The following is a 23,731-nucleotide window of genomic DNA, read 5'->3' on the forward strand; positions in this document are numbered from 1 at the left end:
ACATATATATATATATATATATGGAAAACATATATATATTGCAGTGACCTGGATGAGACTGGAGACTATTATTCTAAGTGAAGTAATTCAGGAATGGAAAATCTGAGTTACGTCCTCACTGATATGTGGGAGCTAAGCTCTGACGACCCAAAGGCATAAGAATAATACCGTGGACTTTGGGGATTTGAGGGGAAGAGATTTTGAGGGGAAGAGTGCAAGGCAGGTGCACTCTTTATATACTCTTCTACAGTTTCTTTATCCACTTGTTTATTGATGGACATTTGGGTTGGTTCCACAATTTTGCAATTGTGAATTGTGCTGCTATAAACATGCGTGTGCAAGTATCTTTTTTGTATGACTTCTTTTCCTCTGGGTGGATACCCAGTAGTGGGATTGCTGGATCAAATGGTAGTTCTACTTTTAGTTCTTTAAGGAATCTCCACACTGCTTTCCATAGTGGCTGGACTAGTTTACATTCCCACCAGCAGGGTAGAAGCATTCCCTGAGCTCCGTATCCATGCCAACATCTACTGCTTTTTTTCTCAATTTTTTTTTTTTTATTTTTGGATTATGGCCATTCTTGCAGGAGTAAGGAGGTATCACATTGTGGTTTTGATTTGCATTTCCCTGAAAATTAGTGATGTTGAGCATTTTTTCATAGGGTTGTTAGCTATTTATATATTTTCTTTTGAGAATTGTCTATTCATGTCTATTCATATGCTTAGCCCACATTTTGATGAGATTGTTAATTTTTTTCTTACTGATTTGTTGTAGATTCTGGATTTTAGTCCTTTGCTAGATGTATCAATTTTGAAGATTTCCTCCAACTCTGTGGGTTGTCTGTTTACCCTGCTGACTATTCCTTTTGCTGTGCAAAACCTCTTTAGTTTAATTAGGTCCCAGCTATTTGTTTTTATTGCATTTGCTTTTAGGTTCTTGGTCATGAAATCCTTGCCTATGCCAATGTCTAGTTTTCCTTCATTTCTTACGGTGACATTCTTTATTTTATATAATTTTGTGGAAAAATTCAAACTTATACAAAAGTAGAAAGAATTGTTCAATATTTCCATGTACCTATCACCTGGTTTGAAGGATCATCAACTCATGACCAATCACGTTTCATCTACACTTCTATCTACCTACTCCCTATTCTTTAGGTAATTTTGAAGCAAACCTCAGATATCACATCATTTCAGCTGTGTATATTTCTGCATTTACCTCAAAAATAAAGAGAACCTCAAAAAAAAAAAAAATCACAATCTCATTATCAAACCTATAATATAACAAGATTTCCTTAAAATCAAATATCCTGTCTGGGTAAAATTTCTCAGATTATCTCATAATTTCAATAGTTGATTTTCAAAAAAGGACCTAAACAGCATCTATACAAATACATACTAAAATACTAATCCTTACTAATCCCAGGTACTTACAACATAATTTATTCCCACAATCATCCATCACTTCTTCACTGGTAAGACACAGGAAAAACAGAAAGGAAGGCTGAATATTTTGCACACCATTGGTCCAGAAAGACCTCCCACTCGGCTCTCACTCTCACCTGATGGTATAAAACAGACTGCAGGTTCAGCAGCTTAAATACTACTTTGTTACTCCTGACACAAACCTTCACTATTCATGATTTTTTAAATTAATTAAAGACTAAAACCCATACTAGAATTATTTCCCACGAACAACAACAGCATTGATGATAGTCAAAGGGAGTTGTTAAGGCACATGATGGCAAACAGTACCTGAATTCCCCATGTTTGCCAGAACCCCCAACAAACTTCTGGATGTCTCCTAAGAGATAAATCTCAGAGCATTATTTATTTCCTAATATATACAATTAAAAAGATTTTTTAAATATATTATTTCCTTTATACTACTTAGTGCAGACACAAAGCTTTATGGATTCACAAAACTGTTTTATGGCTAAACCTAACCATGTGTTTAACCAACTAAAGGTATTCAGAATTTAACCTGTAATAGGAAGGTAAAATCTGTGTATTTTGCATTTAAGCACCTGTTATTTTATGCTGCTGTCAAGAAACACTTCTAACTGAAATGCATTCACCTCTTACTAGAGTGACAGCCCTGAGCAAGAGGCTTTCTTTGCTCACTGCTTCAAGCCTGCATTACCTTAAAGAGTTCATGACTTTGGAAAGAGTTAAACGTAAAAAGAGAAGGGTATCAACAAAGCTTTTGGAATTGTTTTCCCATTTCCAGCTTTTTATTCCTCTTTGCACTGTTCTCTGTTTCTTCCCTCAACCCTCCTTTCTCTTCCCAGTCATCTGCTAGGCATTTTACAAATGATAGGATGTTAATGTAATATTGCTACTGGCAAGGATGATCAATGGATGCCAAGTCACTGGACAGAAGGTTGTTGGAGGATAGGTTATCCACACATGCCAATGTATCTCTCTGCAGTTACTTACCAGTTACATGGGGTAAAGGTACCTTCACAATGGAGAGATCTGGCAGTCACTACTTGACTTAAGTAATCAAACTTGACTGAGCACTGAGAGTAAGACAAGCCAACTTAATGTGCCTCCCGGTAGGATACAACATAAAGTATACATATTCATCTATGAAGCAGTCCTGTCAAAAATGTTTGATCTGAATCTAATCGAGCCTCTAGAACTATCCTTAAATTTACAGGAAATATAGGGGATAGATTAGGGACAAGTTAAATAGTAGTCATGAGAATGCAATCAGACAATCCAGCATATGAGAAATTTTACAAGAAAACTGGACTCTTGGGGGAAAAAAAACTTCAGTAAAAAGTAGGAGGACTGTTCTAGATGAAAAGATTAAGAGTCTACCGACACAACAATCAAATGCACTATGTTTACACTGATCAGATCCTGGTTCAAAGCAACAACAATGAAGGAAATGATGGACAGGAAAAAAAAAAAAACTATTAGGTTGGTGCAAAAGTAATTGTGGTTTTTGACATTATTTTCTATGGTAATAGTAAGAATAAAATCACCTAAGTAAACAATTTTTAAAATTTTGCCTTACCTTTAGCTAAAGCTTCTTTATATTTCTCTTTGGCAGAATTCATTTCTTTTATTAACTGTCTATAGCTGGATTTTAACTTCTCCAATTCTGTTTTTGTAACCTGTCAAAGAAACGAAATGCATAAATGTTTTAAAATGTTTAGATTTAAATTGCTCAAGAACTTAAATTCCAAAGTATTAACTGATGTGTACTTTACTACTTACAGGTCAGAGTTGTTCTTTAATATACAATTATAGAAAATAAACTACAAATATGTTTTAAAACTCAGTACTAAATTCAATAGCACGTGAAAACAAATAAGCAAACGAATAGCAAATCAGGCCAGGCACAGTGGCTCACACCTGTAATTCCAGCATTTTGGGAGGCTAAAACAGGCGGATCACCTGAGGTCAGGAGTTCAAGACCAGCCTAGCCAACACAGCAAAACTCTGTCTCTACGAAAAATACAAAAAATGAGCCAGGCTGTGGTGGCACACGCATATAATCCCAGCTACTCGGGAGAATGGGGCATAAGAATTGCTTGAACCCGGGAGGCAGAGGTTGCAGTGAGCCAAGATAACGCCACTGCACTCCAGCCTGGCTGAAACTTGACTCGAAAAAAAAAGGCAGCAGGGAAAGGGGGTGGCAAATACAGAATAACACTGCCATTATCTAAAATTAAAAAAAAAAAAAATTAACTTGGTAAGTGCAGAAATATGTTCTGTAATTTAAAAATCAAGATATTATTTCTATGGAGCAATGACACAAATGCAAGTCCTTGACTGTAGTCAAAAAGCCATTTAAATGCAATTTAAGGAAAAAATACGTGTACCAGATATTGTCTACAGATCTTCAAATTTGCCATTTGAGAAGACTAAGAAAGAGAAAGCATCAAAACGTTGCAAAAGGGGTTATCAGCAACTTGGAAGATAATCTCAAACCCCTTTTAAAGAAATTCTGTATCACCAATGTTCTCGATGAGACAGATGATGACACTGTGTGAATAAACAAAAATAACTACAATATAAATATAAATGAGTTCAAATCATTCTCCATTCAAGAAAAAACTCACTGGTTAACTTTGTAAAACTATTTTGGTAAAAGACTGATACAAAACCTTTTTTTTTTTTTTTTTTGGAGACAGAATCTCGCTGTGTTGCCCTAGTGGCATGATCTAGGCTCACTGCAGCCTCTGACTCCAATGTTCAAGCAATTCTCATGCCTCAGCCTCCCAAGTGGCTGGGTTTACAGACATGCACCACCACACCTGACTAGTTTTTGTATTTTTAGTAGAGACGGGGGTTTCACCGTGTTGCCCAGGCTGATCTTGAACTCCTGACCTCAGGTGATCTGCCCACCATGCCTCCCAAAGTGCTGGGATTACAGGCATAAGCCAGGAAACTTTTTGAATCGATTGATCAGGTTGACAACACTGGAACCAATCAGTCAAGTTTCACATAATAAAAAGATAAATCGATATTATATACCTCCCGATATAAAACTGCAGGAAGTGTATACCACCACCTATGATGAATTCTTGCCCAAAATACCCAGCCAGACCCAATCTTATCAAGTCTCTAGATTTAAATTCCAATTTACAGAAAAGATTAAAGATGAAGGAATATGTAAACCACGTCGTAAGATGCTAACAGAAAAACCCAAAATGAAGGAAATTCAATTATATACAGCAAATTATCTAGTTTCTTCCACAAATAAATAGCATTTTATTAAAAACTGGGCAGGAAGGAGAACCTACTTTTTTTTAAAGTATCATTCAAATGCAAGGTATAGATGGTATCTGGATCCTGACTGAAACCAACTATAAATACAAGCTTAAACAACAACCATTTCAACAAAGAATATTCAATAACATGAAGGAATTATTATTTTAGGCAAATTAATGATATTTTAGTTACATTTTTAACAAGAACACTGATTTTAGCTATACATTCTAAAATATTTATGGATAAAATGATATCTTTAAAATGATCCAATGTAAAAAAAAAAAGGTGGGTGGGAGAATAGAAAAAACAGAGACTATTTAGGTGGTGGGTAGGTGGGAGTTCATTTTACTATTCTCTCTTCTTTTATACATTTACAAATTTCTTCAATAAAATAATCTGAAAATGTCATTCAGAGAGACAGACTCTGAATGTAGGGAAAATTAGGGACATGTAAATTTAAGAATACCAAAAGTAATTTTGCCTATATTTTCTTTTTTATTTATGCAAAGTATTAGATAAGACAAATTTAGTTTTAAAAGACTCAGAGAATGATTTCAGTAAATAAAAACTAAAATGCCTAAGTGATAAAGCTTTGTGTCATAGTTTAATTGGGAGCCTCTTTTTTCTTTCATAAGAGTATATATAGTAACAGTATATGCTATAATCAGTGTTTTATGTTCAATAAGATTACTTATTAGAGACCATAAACCTATTTCTTGTTGGGAAATGACAAATAAATAATTTTTAAAGTCAAGGTAAAATATTTCAGTGAATTTGAAAAACAATTTCAAGGAAGAACTTCAATATGGAAAACAAACCTTGATCATCTCTGCCTCTATCTGCTGATGAACACCTAAGTAACTTTTCTTCACCTGCTGCTTGTCCTTAATCATCATGGTGAGCCTGTGTAAAGGTCCAGAGTTCAAGTCCTCTGCATGTGTCTTCATTATCCTACTAAGTTGTTCTGTCTGCTGAATCATAAGTAGCCAAGACTGAAAAAAAAGAAAGAAACAAAATTAGCATTTGTATTAAAGGTTTCCATTTAGCTGTGCTTTAAGAGTTCAAAACTTTAAATACTTAGTTTTACATAAATTATTACATTAATATAAAAAATAGATTTCTGGCAACTGTGCAAAGATCTATGAATGGTTTATATTTAACGTCTTCAACTTCAGCTACACACGTTTCAAAATTCTATAACCAAAGACTACACAGAAAACTAAGAAAAAGATTAGGGGACTCTTTAAGAGTCCACACTTGCAGTCTTCATTTTATCAATTCTCATTTGTTTTCCAGCACACTGAAATATTGCTCTGCCACACCATTCTAATGCCCCACTATGGTCTTCAGTTCCTAATGGTCAAATGCAACAGACATTGTCCCATCTTCATCTTAACCTGCCTCTCTCTGTGGCATCTGATCCTGCTGGCTCAACTTCATTCTGAAACTGTCTTTTGTGGAGGCTCGCTTAGTTTCCTATTTTCAACATTCCTGGCTTGTTTTCCTCCCTTTCTAAAATTTCCTTTTCAATCTTTGATACCTGTTCTTTTGTTGCCTGTGAGAATACTGGTATTTAATGGATTTCCATCTATAGCCCTGTTCTTTTCCTAACAAATATCTTTACATCTCAACAGTTCTTCCACCACAATACACCAAATGGCACAACACACTGCCTCAATAGCAAGAGGCACATAATTGTAGGTTTGGGATCAGTGGGCATATGGACACTGCCAGAAGAACAAATCATTATTAGTTAGACTTCCTGACATATATACACTAAAAAAACAAACAAACAAACAAAAAAAGGAACAGAGGAATGCTCTTCACTATAGGTATTCAATATTCTATTCAGAAACAATATTGAAGACCTATGATAGGGTGGATCCAAGATATTTTTTAAATGAGCAAAGTTTGGTTTCAGATACTGACAAGAATAATTTTCTACTCTATTATTTTTGATCTGTGAATGAATAGAATTATTTTCTTTCTGTTAATATTCCAATGTAATCAAAAATCAAAATTTCATAAGCATCTGAAACAAAATTACAGCCTAAAGAAAGTAAATTCTTAGTCATAATACATACTTGCCAGGATCTGACTTGTCAGTCTTGTTTTTGACATACTGCATTGCATGTTTTTAAAAAAACAACAACCTTTGAGAACAGTTATTTAGGGACGGGACTCATTTTTAGTTGTGAAATGATATGATGAACATGGAACATATGTGTGACCTATAAACCCATCATATTTACTTTTAAATATGAAAATATAATCACTAACTTGCTCTTAACACCACAAAGCAATTTAAAACTAATGTAGTCCTTACTTCAAAATCTAAAATTTAAGAAAGATGCAAACAGTATAAAACTACACAAACATGGATTAAAAACATAAATGAAATGGCTATAATATATGTAGCTTTGCCTTTTTCATCTAGAATTTTCACTTCAAACTATGCAGTGTTGGAGAAACATTCTATGGCATGTGCAGAATACTAATGCCACAAAAAAAAAAAGTGAGAGAAGACAGTCTTCTTGCTTTATCTTTTAAAAATAAATATTATTTAAGTGTTTTGTAGCAGTAACTTTTTGTAACTCTATGTAGGAGTCCTTGCAGCCTAGGGAAGATTTCTTGGAAGCCAAAAGACCACACAATTGGGTCAGATTGCCCTCCTCTCCCAGAAGGGTACATCCCAACCTGCCTAAAAGCCCTGTTCACTGTAGTCACTACAGGAAGTCCAAGGTCTCAAAGTATATACTGCCATTCTGTCAACCCCATATTGCCCTCAGTATCTCCTAATCCAACCCAAGCCACTATCTATAGAATCCTGTATCGTCAAGAACTCTTGCTCTATAATTAGAAAATTCTTCATACCTCTTCTCAGAACTTTTCCGTCATCTTCTAGTTTTAACAAAAGCCTGGCTCTATTTCACTCCCAACACCCCAATGCTGCTAATAAACATTCCCTGTGTTTCTGCAGAAGTCCCCTGCTCCTTTGAATCTCAGGACACCCTTCTCCATGAACAATCCATCAGCAAGTCTTTCAGATTCTGTCTCCAAAGTCAATCACAAATCCATCGTCTTCTCTCTATCTCCACTGCCACTCCTTTGAAGTAGTTATGATTATCTCTGGCTTAGACTATTACAACATCTCCCAAATGGTACACTCTCATGCTCCTTTCCAATCCATTCTCTTTAAAGTAGCAATAATAATAATAATAAATTAAAAATTAATGTAACTGTCTTCCTTAAAACACTACATTGGCTTTCATTTTCATTTAAAGAAAAATCCAAACTCCTTTCTTTTATGTTGAGATGGAGTCTTGCTCCATCACCCAGGCTGGAGTGCAGTGGCACAATCTCTGCTCACTACAACATCTACCTCCTGGGTTCAAGTGATTCTCGTGCCTCAGCCTCCCAAGTAGCTAAGACTACATGTATAAGCCACTACGTCCAGCTAATTTTCGTATTTTTAGTAGAGACGGGGTTTTGCCATTTTGCCCAGGCTGGTCTCGAACTCCTGGCCTCAAGTGATCCACCCACTTTGGCCTCCCAAAGTTCTGGGATTGCAGACATATATTTAAATATGAAAATATAATCACTCCTCTTTCGGCAGCGCTAGTAAGCTGGACCCGTCGTCATGGGCCGTGTGATCCGTGGACAGAGGAAGGGCGCCGGGTCTGTGTTTCGCGCGCACGTGAAGCACCGTAAGGGCGCTGCGCGCCTGCGCGCCGTGGATTTCGCCGAGCGGCACGGCTATATCAAGGGCATCGTGAAGGACATCATCCACGACCCGGGCCGCGGCGCGCCGCTCGCCAAGGTGGTCTTCCGGGATCCGTACCGGTTTAAGAAGCGGACGGAGCTGTTCATTGCCGCCGAGGGCATTCACACGGGACAGTTTGTGTATTGCGGCAAGAAGGCCCAGCTCAACATTGGCAATGTGCTCCCTGTGGGCACCATGCCTGAGGGTACGATCGTGTGCTGCCTGGAGGAGAAGCCTGGAGACCGTGGCAAGCTGGCCCGGGCATCAGGGAACTATGCCACCGTTATCTCCCACAACCCTGAGACCAAGAAGACCCGTGTGAAGCTGCCCTCCGGTTCCAAGAAGGTTATCTCCTCAGCCAACAGAGCTGTGGTTGGTGTGGTGGCTGGAGGTGGCCGAATTGACAAACCCATCTTGAAGGCTGGCCGGGCCTACCACAAATATAAGGCAAAGAGGAACTGCTGGCCACGAGTACGGGGTGTGGCCATGAATCCTGTGGAGCATCCTTTCGGAGGTGGCAACCACCAGCACATCGGCAAGCCCTCTACCATCCGCAGAGATGCCCCTGCTGGCCGCAAAGTGGGTCTCATTGCTGCCCGCCGGACTGGACGTCTCCGGGGAACCAAGACTGTGCAGGAGAAAGAAAACTAGTGCTGAGAGCCTCAATAAAGTTTGTCTTTATGCCACCAAAAAAAAAAAAAAAAAAAAATATAATCACTAACTTGGGCTTAGAAGGAGTTTGGGCTGGGAGCCACCACACCCAGCCCAAACTCCTTCTAAGACTTACAATGTCTCCCATTATCTGTCCTCTAATCTATCCTTGCAACTTCATGTTTTGCTGTTCTCTACCAAGCTAAATCTAGAAATGCTCTTTCTTCAGTTTGCTAAACATATCAAGCTCCAATCTCTCCCTGAAAGTTTTTACCTCTACCTAGAAGCTCTTCCTCACCTTCACCTGGCAAGATCCATATCTTCCTTTAGTAATCAGCTAAATATCCTGTAAGTCTAATCCTTGCTATTCTGTCTCACTTTTTCTCAGCATTTAAAACAATTATTTATCTATATGTATAATTGGTGGTTTGGTTTTTAATAATGTCTCCTCAACTGAAATGGAAGCTCCACGAAGACGGGATCGTGTTTAATATTTTGAGTATTTACTGTGATGTTTGAGACAAGAGGGAAGGAAAGAGGGAAGAAGTAGGAAAAAAGAAAGAAAAAAAGGAAGGAGGAATGTAGAATAAAACCATGAATTAAATACATGCCATAAAAGTGGCTTTAAAGAGTTTTTTTGAGACAGGGTCTCACCCTGTCACCCAGGCTGGAGTGCAACGGCACGATCATGGCTCGCTGCAGACTCAACCTTCCAGGCTCAAGAGATTCTCCCACTTCAGCTTTCCAAGGATTTGTGACTATAGGCATGCTCCACTACGTCCAGCTAATTGTTTTGATTTTTAGTAGAGACAAGGTCTTACTATGCTGTCCAGGCTTGTCTTGAACTCCTGAGTTTGAGTGATCTTCCCACCTCAGCCCCCCAAAGTGCTGGGATTATGGGTGTGAGCCACCATGCCCAGTCATAAATATTTTTTTAACATTGAATTACGTAATATAACCTGATAGTGAAGAAAAAATAAACAGCTCTATCTTCAACTGAAAAAATAACAGAAATAGCAGAGTAGCATGTAATGCAAATGAAACACTGACCTAAAAGGAATGGTTGAAAGTCACACACAAAAAGATGTTTGGATGATCTAATCCCTTGAATTAGCTGGGTGGGTGAGATATTTGTTAAAAGAGAGGAGAGTAAAATGTTAATAGATGCTTAACAAAGAAACAAAAGTAAAGATACATTTCAACATTTGCAGTACAACTGGAATAGCACGTTGCAGATATAGCTCTTTGGTTACAGTATAGCAATGATCAGGGCACAGATAAATTGTTATTTAGGATAATCTGTGGAAGATAATTCTTTTCCTTTTAAAAAAAAAAAATAGAGACAGGGTCTCACCATGTTGCACAGGCTGGTCTCAAACTCCTGGCCTCAAGTGATCCTCCTGCCAGTCTCCCAAAGTGCTAAGATTACAGGCATAAGCTACTGCACCCAGCTGCAAGCTAATTCTTTGTAACTTAATAAACAAAATATTGTCAGCCACTTGAAGACATTAAAATTGCTTCATCATACAGAAATGACTGCTATCAGTGTTCCTTACAATTGAATTTTACCAGTAGGAAGTCACTGATGCTAAAAGTTATAGACAGGTTAAAAAATATTTAAAAAGTAAAAATATCTGAATTTTAATTTTAGAAAAATTTAATCATGGGCAAATAATAATACAATCAGAAGAAAACATGGTTAAAATTTGCAAAACAGAATATAAATATCATCATTATTGAAAGAAGAGCCACAGAACTTTAAAGTGATGATAATTTAATTTTACTAGACTAGACAAAATCCCACAGGATACCAACAAAATCAAGAATGAGAGACTGATGGAAAGAAGTTTAAGTAACTTTTCAAATAGAAGAGTCAGAAGACAGCTTTAGTTTTGAAGTTTGCATATCAAGAAGTATAAATCTGAGTTTATAATTCTTAAGTTTCTGAAGTTATCCAAGTGAAGGTTTTAAATAAGCAGGCTATTTATACCTTCTGAATTATCAAAAGTGCTTTTAAGGAAAGTTAACACGATCCATTAAAAAAAAAGGACAAAAAGTAAATAATAATTGAAAATGAGTACAAAATAAAAATGAGGCCGGGAGCAGTGGTTCATATCTGTAATCCCAGTGTTTGGGGAGGCCAAGGTGGGAGGACTGTTTGAGGCCAGGAGTTTGAAACTAGCCTGGGCAATGTAGCAAGACAGTGTCTCTACAAAAAAAAAAAAAAAAAAAAATTAAATAAAAATTTGAAAAGCTTTGCTTTTAAATTTCAACATTAGCTGGATATGGTGGCTTGTTTCTGTAGCCCTAGCTACTCAAGAGGTTGAAGTTGGAAGATTCCCTTAAACGCAGGAGTTTGAGGTTACAGTGAGCTATGACTGTGCCACTGCACTCCAGCCCGGGTGACAGAGCGAGAGGCTGTCTTGAAAAAAAATAAAAATAAAAAAGATACTAACTCTATCTGTTAAATATTATATGAAAATGGGATAAACACCTATGAAAAGGAAAACATTATCAAATCAGAGAGGGGACAAAACTCCACTACATGCAATATATATGAAACAGAAATAAAATACAGCACAACAACAAAAAGACAAGTGAAAACACCCCAGAAAAAATATGAACAACAAGACCCTGTAGTCATTATATTCAAATAATACAAAGTCGAATTCTAGGACAAAATATAAAACAAAGAAGAGCTTACTTAATTACAGAAAAAAGGAAATAAAGTCTCTAGGGTTGAGGAATAAGAAGAAGGCTGGCAGGCTCTCACTCTTGCACTCTCTCTCCCTCTCCTGTTTCCTTTTAGCTCTTCCAAAACTTTTGAAGATTTTCCCAAAATTAAACCCTGTCTGAAGTACATGATGTAAGTTCTACTTTCCTGTTTGAATCCCAACTTTTACAAGTATGAAATTCAAAGAGATCAATAACCATGGAGTCCATGGTTGTCATAAACCAATTATGTATAACTTGCCTCTAATAAAGTGCAAAGCTCAAATGTTTCGCTATTGAATATCTAAATTATTTGAATCAGTAAACTTTGGTGCTACTTAAATTGTCTCTAAGAATTGAGAATGAAAAAAAAAAGTTTCTAAAACCACCATAACATTGAGAAACTGAGGCAGAACCTTGTGGAATCCCTGAATTAAGGAGACAGAGCAGGGAATCTGCAAAGAACAAGGTGCCATGGAATAAAAACAAATACAACCTCCCAAGACTGAATCATGAAGAAACAGAAATTCTGACTAGACTAAAACAAGTAGGGAGACTGAATCAGTAATCAAGCACTTTCCATCAAAAAGCCCAGACCCTTATTTGACTCATTGGTGAATTCTACAAAACATTTACAGAAGAATTAACATCAATACTTTTCAAACTATTCTAGAAAACTAAAAAGGAGGGAACACTTCCAAATTCATTCTATGAAGTCAGTATTACCCTGACAGCAAAGCCAGACAAAGACATTACAAGAAACAAGAACTGTCCAGGTGCAGAGGCTCATGCCTATAATCCCAGCACTTCGGGAGGTTGAGGCAAGCAGACCGCTTCAGCCCAGGAATTCAAGACCAGCCTGAGTAACAGGAAGACACCATGTCTACAAAAAATAAAAATAAACTGAAAAAAAAGGAAAGAAAAGTTACAAGCCAATATCCCTAATGAACATAGAGGTACAAATCCTCAATAAAATTCTAGAGAACAAAATTAAAAGGATCCTACACCATGACCAAGTGGGCAAGTGGGATTTATCCCTGGGATGCAAGGATGGTTTAACATACATGAGTCAATAAATTTGACACATTATATTAACAGAATAATAAATAACTTTATATGATCATGTCAATACATGCACAAAGAGTATTGGACAAAATGCAACATCATTTCGTGACAAAAACTCTCAAGGGATCAAGCATAGAATCAATGTATCTCAACATAATAAAGGCTAGATAGGGCAAGCTCACAGCTAACATATTCAATGGTAAAAAACTGATAGCTTTTCCTCTAAAATTGGAAAAAAGAAAAGGATGCTCACTCTCACAACTTCTATTCAATGGCACACTAAAAGTACTAGCCAGAGCAATTAGGCAATAAAAAGAAATTTTAAAAATCCAAATCAGAAAGAAAGAAAAGAAAATTATGACTGTCTACAATAGACAAGATCTTGTATGTAGAAAACTGACTCTCCAATTAAAAAAAACTGTCAGAATTAGTAACTGAATTCTGTAAAATTGTAGGATAAAAAAATCAACATATAAAGATCAGTAACATTTCTGTTTTTTCTTTTTTAAAATTTATTTCTTTTCCTGCCACGAATACAAAAACAATCAGTAACATTCCTACACAGTAACAACAAACTATCCAAAAAAGAAATTAGGAAAACACTCCCAAATTAGCATCAAAAATAATACAATACATAGGAATAAATTTAAACAAGGAAGTGAAAGATCTTTGCACTGAAAACTATAAGATATTGATGAAAGAAGTTGAAGAAGGCACAGATAAATGGAAAATATGCTTATGTTCATGAATTGAAAGAATGATCATTATTAAAATATCCATACCACCCAAAACAATCTACAGATTGAAAACAATTTCTATCAAAATTCCTAATTAAAATTTCAATGATAAAAAATGACATTAGAATTTTGAAATAGAAAAAAAATTCTAAGCTTCTTATGGAGCCATAAAACATCCTGAAAGCTAAAGCAATCTTTACAAAGAACAAAGCTAGAAGCATCACACTTCCTTGTTCCAAATTATATTTCCAAAGGTATGTTAATCAAAATAATATAATACTAGCATAAAAACAGATACATGGGCTAATGGAAGAATAGAGGGAGCACAGAAAAATAAACTCAGACATACACAATCAACTCATCTTTGACAAGGGCACCAAGAATACACAATAGCAAAAGGACAGTCTCTTCAATAAACAGTTTTGGGAAAACTGATATCCACATGTAAGAAAAAGAAACTGGATCCCTATCTTACTCCATACACAAAATCAACTCAAAAGAATTAAAGACTTAAATATAAGACCTGAATCCATAAAACTCCTAGAAGAAAAAATAAAGGAAAAGTTCCTTGACATTGTTGTTGGCAATGATTTTTTGAAGATGACACCAAAAGCACAGGCAATAAAAGCAAAATTAAACAAGTGAGACTACACCAAACTAAAAAGCTTCTACACAGCAAAGGAAATAATCAACCAAATAAAAAAGCAATCTAAAGAATGGGAAAAAATATTTGCAAATTATATGTCTAATGAGGGAACTAATACAAATATGTAAGGAACTAACACAACTCAATAGCACACACAAAAAATAGCTCAGTTTTCAAGATCTGCAAAGGACCTGAGCAGATATTTTTCCAAAGATACACGAATGACCAAAATAAATACAAAAGGTACTCAACATCACTAATCATAAGGTAACTACAAATCAAAACCACAATGACATATCACTTCACACCTATTAAGATGGCTATTATAAAAAAGACAAAAGATAAGTGTTGGCAAGGATGTGAAGAAAAGGAACACTATACACTATTGGTGGAAATGTAAATTAGGACACCCATTATGTAAAACATATGGAGGTTCCTCAAAAAATCAAAAACAGAACTGTTATATGATCTAACAAGTCCTCTTCTGGTTACACAGCCAAAGAAAACAAAATCAATATGACCAAAAGATACCTGTACTCTCATGTTCATTGTAACATTGCTACGGCTTGCATATTGTTTGTCTCCCCCAAAACTTACGTTAAAGTTTGATCCCCAGGCCAGGCATAGTGGTTCATGCCTGTAATCCCAGCACTTTGGGAGGCCAAGGGGGCAGATCACTTAAGGTCAGAAGTTCGAGACCAGCATGGCCAACATGGTGAAACCCTGTCTCTACTAAAAATACAAAAATTAGCTGTCCATGGTGGCATGCCACCTGTAACCCCAGCTACTCAGGAGGCTGAGGCAGAAGAATCACTTGAACCCAAGAGGCAGAGGCTGCAGTGAGCCGAGATGGCGCCACTGCACTACAGCCTGGCGACAGGGTGAGAATCTGTCTCAAAAATAAACTAAAATAAAATAAAAATTGATCCCCAGTGTGGTGGTATTGGTAGGTGAGGCCTAATGGAAGGTGTTTGGGTCATGAGGGCTCCTCCCATGTGGGTGGCTTGGTGCCATTCTCACAATAGTGAGTTCTCACTCTGGCAAGACTAGATTAGCTCCTGTAGCAATGGATTACTTCCCACAAAAGTGGACTGCTATAAAGTCCCTGGATTTTCTCTCTTTGCATATGTCCACTTCCCTTTATTTTTCTCCTTGTGTTATGACACTGCACAAAAGTTCTCACCAGAAGCCAGGGTGATGACCTTGAACTTCCCAGCCTACAGAACTATAAGCTAAATAAACCTTTTTCTTTATAAAATGCTCAATATCAGGAATTCTGTTATAGCAACAGAACTAGGACTAGGACAGGCATTATTCATAATAGGCAAGATATAGGAACAACCCTCAACAGATGAAGAAATTATAGTAAATAAAATGTGTGTTATACATATATACACACATATATACACATATATACACACACATATATATACATACATATATATATATACACACACACACATATAATGGAATATTATTCAACCATAAAAAAAGAAGTAAATCCTGCCATTTTTGAGAACAGGGATTAATTTAGAGGGCATTATGCTAAGTGAAAAGCCAGGCATAAAAGACAAATATTGCATGATCTCGCCCATATGTGGAATTTTAAAAAGCCAAACTCAGAAAAAGAGAATAGAATGATGATTGCCAGGGGCTAGGGGTGAAGAAAATGGGGAGATTTTGGTTAAAGGGAACAAAGTTTCAGTTATGCAGGATTAATAAGTCCTGAAGATCTAATGTACACCATGATAACTAGAGTTAATAATAACTTACTATATACTTTGAATTTGCTAAAAGAGTATGTATCTTAAGTGTTTTCTTCATGAAAAGAAATAGTAACTACGTGAGGTGACAGGTAAGTTAATTAACTTGATTCTGGTAATCATTATACAATATATATCAAAATTTAACAAGGTATACCATAAATACACATAATTTTTGTAAAAAATAATTATATTATAGAATTTAATTTAAAAAATGTGTGGAAACCTCTAAGGAGACAGAGGGAGAGACAAGGAAAGTATTCAAAAAATAATGGCTAAATTTTTTCAAAATTGGATGAAAAATAAATACAGATCAAAGAAGTTCAATGAACCCAAGCACAAGAAGCATGAAAAAGGCAACACTACCACTACCATATTTGTGTCAGCCTTGGGATATTAACATTTTCAAAATGATAATATAATAATTTTCAAAAACTGGTTACATATATGAAACTCTTTCAATGGTATAACTCATTGTAATGAGTTCCTGGATATCTTCATTTTTCTTACAACATTTAAAATTTTTCCCCTATAAATACAGCAGGAATTGACTAGTCTCTTTCCCTGCATCATTTATGTCTTGGTGTCCACATTTATAAGCATGTTCCTATCTGGTGAAGGTTTTTAAAGAACCAAAGGACTAAGATTACTTGATAAATCAGAGGAAGGTGAATCATCTAAGTATGACTTTCAATGTCAGCAGAATTTCACTTTCTCTTGACTTTCTAACAACAGAAAGGTTGAAACTTTTAAGACCCTGCTATTGTTTTGAGATGGAGTCTCACTCTTATCACCCAAGCTGGAGTACAGTGGCACGATCTTGGCTCACTGCACCCTCCACCTCCCAGGTTCAAACGATTCTCTTGCCCCAGCCTCCCAAGTAGCTGGGATTACAGGCATGTGCCACCAAGCTTGGCTAATTTTTGTATTTTCAGTAGAGACAGGGTTTCACCATGTTGGCCAGGCTGGTCCCACGTGATTCGCCCACCTTGGCCTCCCAAATGCTTGGATTACAGGCGTGAGCCACCGCACCCGGCCTAAGACTGTGTTATTTCAAGTATTGCAGATTCTCAGATCATATGTCCACTTCCCTTTATTTTTCTCCCTGTGTTATGACACAGCACAAAAGTTCTCTCCAGAAGCCAGGGTGATGACCTTGAACTTCCCAGCCTACAGAACTATAAGCTAAATAAACCTTTTTCTTTATAAAATGCTCGATATCAGGAATTCTGTTATAGCAACAGAACTTGGACTAGGACAGGCATTATTCATAATAGGCAAGGAACAACCCTCAACAGATGAATGGATAAAGAAATTATAGTAAATAAAATGTGTGTGTGTGTGTGTGTGTGCGTGTATACACACCTATAATAGAATATATGAATCTAAATAAATGAAAAAATAATATGTGGACAAAGATTAAATATTTTTAAATAAAATCAATATAATCAAATTAAATAACTGGTTTCTAATGACTGGTACAAAAGATGCTGAGCTGCATTAGCTCAGTCACTATCCAGTCTCAAAAGTTAGAGAGCCACATGACTACCAGGATATTACCTACTACTATTAAAAAAGTAAATCTAAGTATCTAAACACAGATCAGGCCAGAAAAGAAATAAAGAAAGTATATTACCTTTTCTTTCCCAATACTTTTCCAGCTTCTTGGTGCTCCTCAATTGCTTTTATTCCTCTTGGACTTAAGGGCCACCTTTCTTGTTCTTCTTCTGAAGAACAGTATAACCAGAAAAATAACTGGCCATAGTCACCTTTATTCTTCAGAAGTAAATCGCCTAACCTCAGCAGTTTTCTCCCACCAAAAATTAAGCATTGAATAAAAAACCTTCACAGTCCCTTTCAGTTCCAGCATCCTGTGATCTTTTCCTATTTATTAATAGCTACTTCCTTATTTAGTACCATTCTCACAAACTCCTTGAGTTTTACAGCTCACGTCCAGAGAAGATTCCTTTGTTGATCCAGCTCTAGTAGAGCACTGTTAAAACAACAATGGCCTATTTGGAAATTTTAACGAGAAAAATGAACTATAGTTAGGATTCTGGGAGATTTTTCTCTCTTCTTTAGCTTCTTTTTTATATATTCCTGCTCTCCACTCTTTCCCATTCCCTTTCCACGTCCTAGACAAGTTCTGTTATTTCCTATTTCCTGTAGTTCCAGATTATCCTTCATTGGCCCCCTCAGCTCAACATTTTTTAAAAAAACAAAGTCCTCTCTTTCCTCCTCCACCCAATCAGTCTTTTCATCTACTGCCTTATCTATCTTTTTTCAAACTCCTCAAATAGACTTCTGGGGGGAAAAAAATTAAAACTCAGTACTTACTCTCAGAAGGTATAAACTAATCTATATACTCAAGACACTTTCTTCTTCCGAATCTCCATTTTAAAAAATGCTTTTTTTCCTCTCTCACATAGAACGGACAGGTGGAATTGATGGTCTCCATTAGTTCTTTCCAACCCCACTCCTATTAAAGCTAACTTTGCTTATCTAAATGAGAGACAGGCTCTCTGCCTCTTTTACTTACTGGGGCTTCACTCATTAATATTACCAACCTCTTGCACACTCACAGACCTTCTCTTATTTACTCCTTTTATCAACACAATATCTTCATCTTCTAAATGTGGAGTTTGAATGTCAGATAAATTAATCTGCCTAAAGTCACACACCTAAATAATGGAAGAGCTCACATTCAAATACAAAACTAATTCTTAATGTGCTAGACCTGACACAACCTGATGCTTGGAGGGAGGAGTGTGGGAACCTAAAGGTCTTAGTATCTTAAAACTACTTTAAAAAAAACTACCTAGCCAGGTGCAGTGGGACATGCCTATGATTCCAGCACTTTGGGATTACAGGATGAGGCAGGAGGATCACTTGAGCCCAAAAGTTCAAGACGAGCATGGGCAAAACAGATCCTGGCTCTAAAAATAAAAAAAAAAAGAAAAGAAAAAAGAAAAATAGCTGGGCATGGTGGTACACGCCTGCAGTCCCTGCTACTCAGGAGGCTGAGGTAAGAAGATCACTTAAGCCCAGGAGTTAAAGGCTACAGTGAGCTATGAGCACACCACTGCACTCCAGCCTAAGCGACAGAGCTAGACCCTGTTACTAACAATAAAAAAGAATAACTAACCAGATTAAACTAAGGAGAATATTTTTAAACTGGCTACAAATCACATAGTAATCTTTAATCTGTATTTAGTACTTAATCATTAAATTAGAAGTGAAGAGCCATAAGGAAAAGCTATCTACTCCTTTAGGCTACCTACTTTGTTGTATGAGTACATCTAAAGAGAAGTCCTTTGAGGGCAAGATTAGTGAGTCACTCTTGATGTGACATGCTCTATGAGAAGCTACGGATATGAAAATGAAAGAGGCCTCTCATTGTAACTGCCTTTCTAACTAAAATAATGACCCGTCCCTCATATCTCCCTCAACGGAACAATTAAATAAAATCATCACCTTATCTAACCAGCCCCAATATCTCACTGGATAATTAGAAACAGGACAACTTTAACACAGTGAAAAGACAGCACACATTTTCCAATGCCCCAGGAAAACAAATTATTAATTTGAGATTTTAAATTTTAGAACATTTTCAGAATTCTTAGTTGTATATTAATATTATTAGAAACATTGCTTTTACCTGAAATGTAAAACGTGATTTCAAAAGATTTATTCTTTTTCTTTATCTTTTTTTTTTTTTTTGGAAACAGTCTTGCTCTGTCACCCAGGCTAGAATGCAGTGGCACAATCATGGCTCACAGAAGCCTTGACCTCCCAGACTCAGGTGATTCTCCCACCTCAGCATCCCAAGTAGCTGGAACCACAGGCACACACCACACACCACCATGCCCAGTTAATTTTCTTTTTGTATTTTTTTGTAGAGACAGGGTTTCACCATGATGCCCAGGCTGGTCTAGAACTCCTGGGCTCAAGCAATCCATCCACCTTGGCCTCCCAAAGTGCTAATATTACAGGCGGAAGCTACCGCATATGGCCAATTTTCTGAATTCTTAAATGTGATTCTTTGGCAGTGTTGTTTTGTGACCAAAAATAAAATGGTTCCTAGAAATAAACACATCACCTATTTCATGATAAAAAGGAGGAATAATTCAATTTACAGAAATTTTATTCTCATCTACCCCAAAAAAGAGATCAGTTGCATACATTAAATAGCATCTCAGGCTTCTAAAATAATTAACATAAACCCTACAATGCCTATTTTATGCTTAGGAAGCCGACAGAGGTAAATAGTACCAGTTATACTAAGATTAATACATGATATAAAGAAAGAAAACTTTGCATGCAACTTTTGAAAGAGAGAAAACTACACATAAGGGGAAAATATGTATCTTTTAGAAATGCATATTAGTCCTTTCTTGCCCTCTAAATTTGAACTAACAGCTGTGTAGTGAGGTAAATCAGTATTCCATAAACAGGTAGTAATTTAAGTGTTCTGAGTTTATTATACCAAAAGTATTTATTCTACAACACTGGATTAAAGAACAAACCACTACTGGAGCTATAATTATACTAAAACATTGAAAATAAATCAACAAGATGACTCAAGCTTGAAAAATACCTAAATAATAGTTGTTATAAATAGCTTTTCACTGCAGACTACACCTCCAACTACTTGCTCGCTTCCTTCTTGCTTTAATTTTTTTAAAATGCAACATAAAAATTCCATGAAGAATGCATAGTTTGTACACTACACAATAACTCAAAATAAATGGTTCTGTGAAACAACAGTTTTATTGTGAGTTTGCCCATTACATAAGAAGAATGTTTTGGACTCTCTGTGTCTTTATGGAATACAGAAATCCAAAAGACAACTCCTTAAATTCTCCTAAAGTTGAAGTTTTCAAAGATTCAATTGCAAGTTCAAAGGAAATTTTAGATACTTCCCACTCATAAGAGTTTCTCTTCATTTTCTTCAAAGCTTCACGGTTTCCCTGGACTAGCAGTTCACAACTCTAGCTGCAATAAGAAGCAACTGCAAGCTTTTTCTTTTTTTTCTTTTTCTTTTGAGACAGTGTCTTGCTCTGTTGCCCAGGATGCAGTGCAGTGGCACAATCTCTGCTAACTGGAGAGATCCTCCTAACCTCTGCCTCCTGGGCTAAAGTGATCCTCCCACCTCAGCTTCCCAAGTAGCTGGGACTACAGGACCAGGCCACCATGCTCAGCTAATTTTATTTTATTTTTGGTAGAGATGGGATTTTGCCACGTTGCCCAGGCTGATCTTGAACTCCTGCGTTCAAGTGATCTGCCCACCTCAGCCTCCCAGAGGCCTGATATTACAGGAGTGAGCCATCGTGCCCTGCCCAACAACTGCAAGCTTTTTAAAAATACCAATTCTTGGCTCTTATTTAACAGGCTTCGGATGGGGTCTATACATCAGTACTTTAAAGCTCCACAACTAATTCTAATGTATAAGTTGTACCGTAATAAAATATTTTTATGCCTGATAACCATGAGATTGTACAAAAATTACAAAATAAAACCACAGGGCTTATGGACAAATGGGGTTAAAGGCCTAATACTCAAGAAACTAATCAGGGACACATTTTTTAAAAACAGAAACCTAATAGAAAAAACTTTGCATAGTTTTACAGATATTAAATGTTAAGAAGCACATGACTACTATATTAACATGGCATTTCATTTTGAAAAGACCTGAAGTTTGCTTGTCAAAGGAGATTTCAGAAAGGTTGCAACTTGTGAATTCTGTAAAGGGAAGAGTTATCCAAAATTTGACAGAAAGTTGAAATGCCACATGTGGATGAGTGTGGCTCACAACAAAAAGGTAAACGAAGGTAGCCAGTAAAGGACTGAAGTGTGTGTCTACTATGTATTCCTCTGCAGCATCGTTCAACTAGTTATAGTTTTCTGCATTCACCTAGTGCTTCTTCAGGTTTCAGACATAAACAAATGCAAAATTACTGTTAAGCTCAAATCGTTCCTAATATGTCAACTGTGTGGGAACAAACTCATGTTTTTTTAAATAGATTAAAGCATGTGTGTATATATCTGTGGTGTGTGTGTGTGTGTGTGTAGTTAGTTAATTAGTTACGACAGGGTCTTGCTATGTTACCCAGGCTGGTCTTGAATTTGTGGCCTCAAGTGATCCTCTCATTAACCAAGTTTTTAAATGTTGAAATGATTTCAACCAAGATTTCAATGTTTTCAAATCTGGTGGTATAGCAGAAGTGGCTCTATAGCCAGGCTTAAACATTACTACTTTAAAAATATATATAGTTGAAACCCTAGTTGTACAGGCTCAAGTTACATTATATACGTATTATGTGACTACTAAATAATAAGACTGATTCATCAAAAAGCATGTTTCATTACTTCTTATTCCTATATGGTATATGTAACATCACCAATATTTCAATTCACTTCATGTTTAAAAGGTAAGGCAATACTTCCTTTTAAAATACCTTGCATCATTTGAAGATTATATTTATCATTGTACTATTTCAGAAGTTGACTGTATGCAGACAGATATAATTTTACATAAATAAGAAGACACAAAGTAAAATTCATCTTCAGCACAGAAAACAGTTCCTAACAATATGATAGCTGTTAAACATATGAAAGATGTTTAATTTCACTCTTTTTAGAGAAATATAAAATAAAAGCATCCTAGATATAATGTCTTACCTATCAAAATAACAAAAATACAAAAGTCTGAGAACAAACTCTGTTACCCAGATTAAGTAGAAGCTGACATCCTCCTGTGTTTCTGCTGGATATGCAAAATGATACAAGATCCACAGAGGAAATTTATAGATATTTATATTGGTAATATACAACAAAAATATATGATGCAACAGGTACATTTACATTTTGGCCTGGAAATCTCATTTCCAAAAATTCACCATGAAGACATCCATGTTACAAAAATACATCTATTCAAAGTTATCCATTGCAGCATTATTTGTAATTGTAAATACTGTGAAACCTAAAATTCCATACATAGTAAATTGGTTGAATGTTCAGTTATTTTCTACACTAAAAGAAACCAGGACTCCTAGGAAAAAGGGTTTATTCTAGGAATGTAGAAAGCAACATTCAAGATGAGATTGGAATATCTTATTATGTCAAAAAGTAAACAAGTGCTCAAAGAATGATGAAAAAATAGACACCAGGTAGTAGGGGGAAAAAGACAGTTACCCAGGTCTCCATCTCCTAATATTTCCTCCAATAGGAACACAAACGAACAAAAAAAAAGAAAAGAAAACCACACAAGAAACATGCCCTCAGGATTAAAGACAGAATGTACAAACTTCAAAATAACTATAAATAACAGAGGCATTCAAACCAGAGTGACTCCATCTTGAGTGATGGCTAGGAAAAATGAGGCTGCGACTTGCTGAGCTGCATTCCCAGAGAGTTAGGTATTGCTAGCCTCTAGATGTTTATGGTTAAGGGAACAGATTAATAATGTTTACTAAACAGATCCAGACTTAGGAGTGCCCTGATACCCCGATGATTTCTTGAGAACAGAAGCATTCCTAATTTTGCTTTAAAGATAATAACATCAATTCTTGCAAAATATAGTAATTAAGTAATCCTTTATCACAAACCCTTGTAGCAGAGCACATCTCCCCAGGATCTTTTTTTATCGTGTATATAAACAAGCATTG

General features: G+C 36.2%; 2 protein-coding genes across 2 annotated transcripts in view; one reads left to right on the forward strand and one right to left on the reverse strand.

Annotated features, from left to right (window-relative positions):
- The window catches only part of LOC108517602 (tyrosine-protein kinase Fer), a 74,005-nt gene that overhangs the window by 28,102 nt on the left and 22,172 nt on the right, over positions 1-23,731 (reverse strand). The window contains exons 2-3 of the mRNA XM_017855636.1: positions 5,546-5,719; positions 3,025-3,124 (exon numbers count right to left, since the gene is read on the reverse strand). Of these exons, the coding sequence (XP_017711125.1) occupies positions 3,025-3,124; positions 5,546-5,719 (274 nt within the window). The remainder of the gene's footprint in view (positions 1-3,024; positions 3,125-5,545; positions 5,720-23,731) is intronic.
- On the forward strand, positions 8,322-9,178 carry LOC108517600 (60S ribosomal protein L8). Its single transcript, XM_017855635.1, has one exon. The coding sequence runs from the start codon at positions 8,368-8,370 to the stop codon at positions 9,139-9,141; it is 774 nt and encodes a 257-aa protein (XP_017711124.1). The 5' UTR covers positions 8,322-8,367; the 3' UTR covers positions 9,142-9,178.

This window comes from Rhinopithecus bieti, unplaced genomic scaffold (assembly GCF_001698545.2).
Source record: "Rhinopithecus bieti isolate Rb0 unplaced genomic scaffold, ASM169854v2 scaffold_39883, whole genome shotgun sequence".
NCBI classification, from domain to species: Eukaryota; Metazoa; Chordata; class Mammalia; order Primates; family Cercopithecidae; genus Rhinopithecus; species Rhinopithecus bieti.

Bases quoted from the DNA above. Each gene is read 5' to 3' on its own strand.
- LOC108517600 (XM_017855635.1), top strand. From the start codon at position 8,368: ATGGGCCGTGTGATCCGTGGACAGAGGAAGGGCGCCGGGTCTGTGTTT.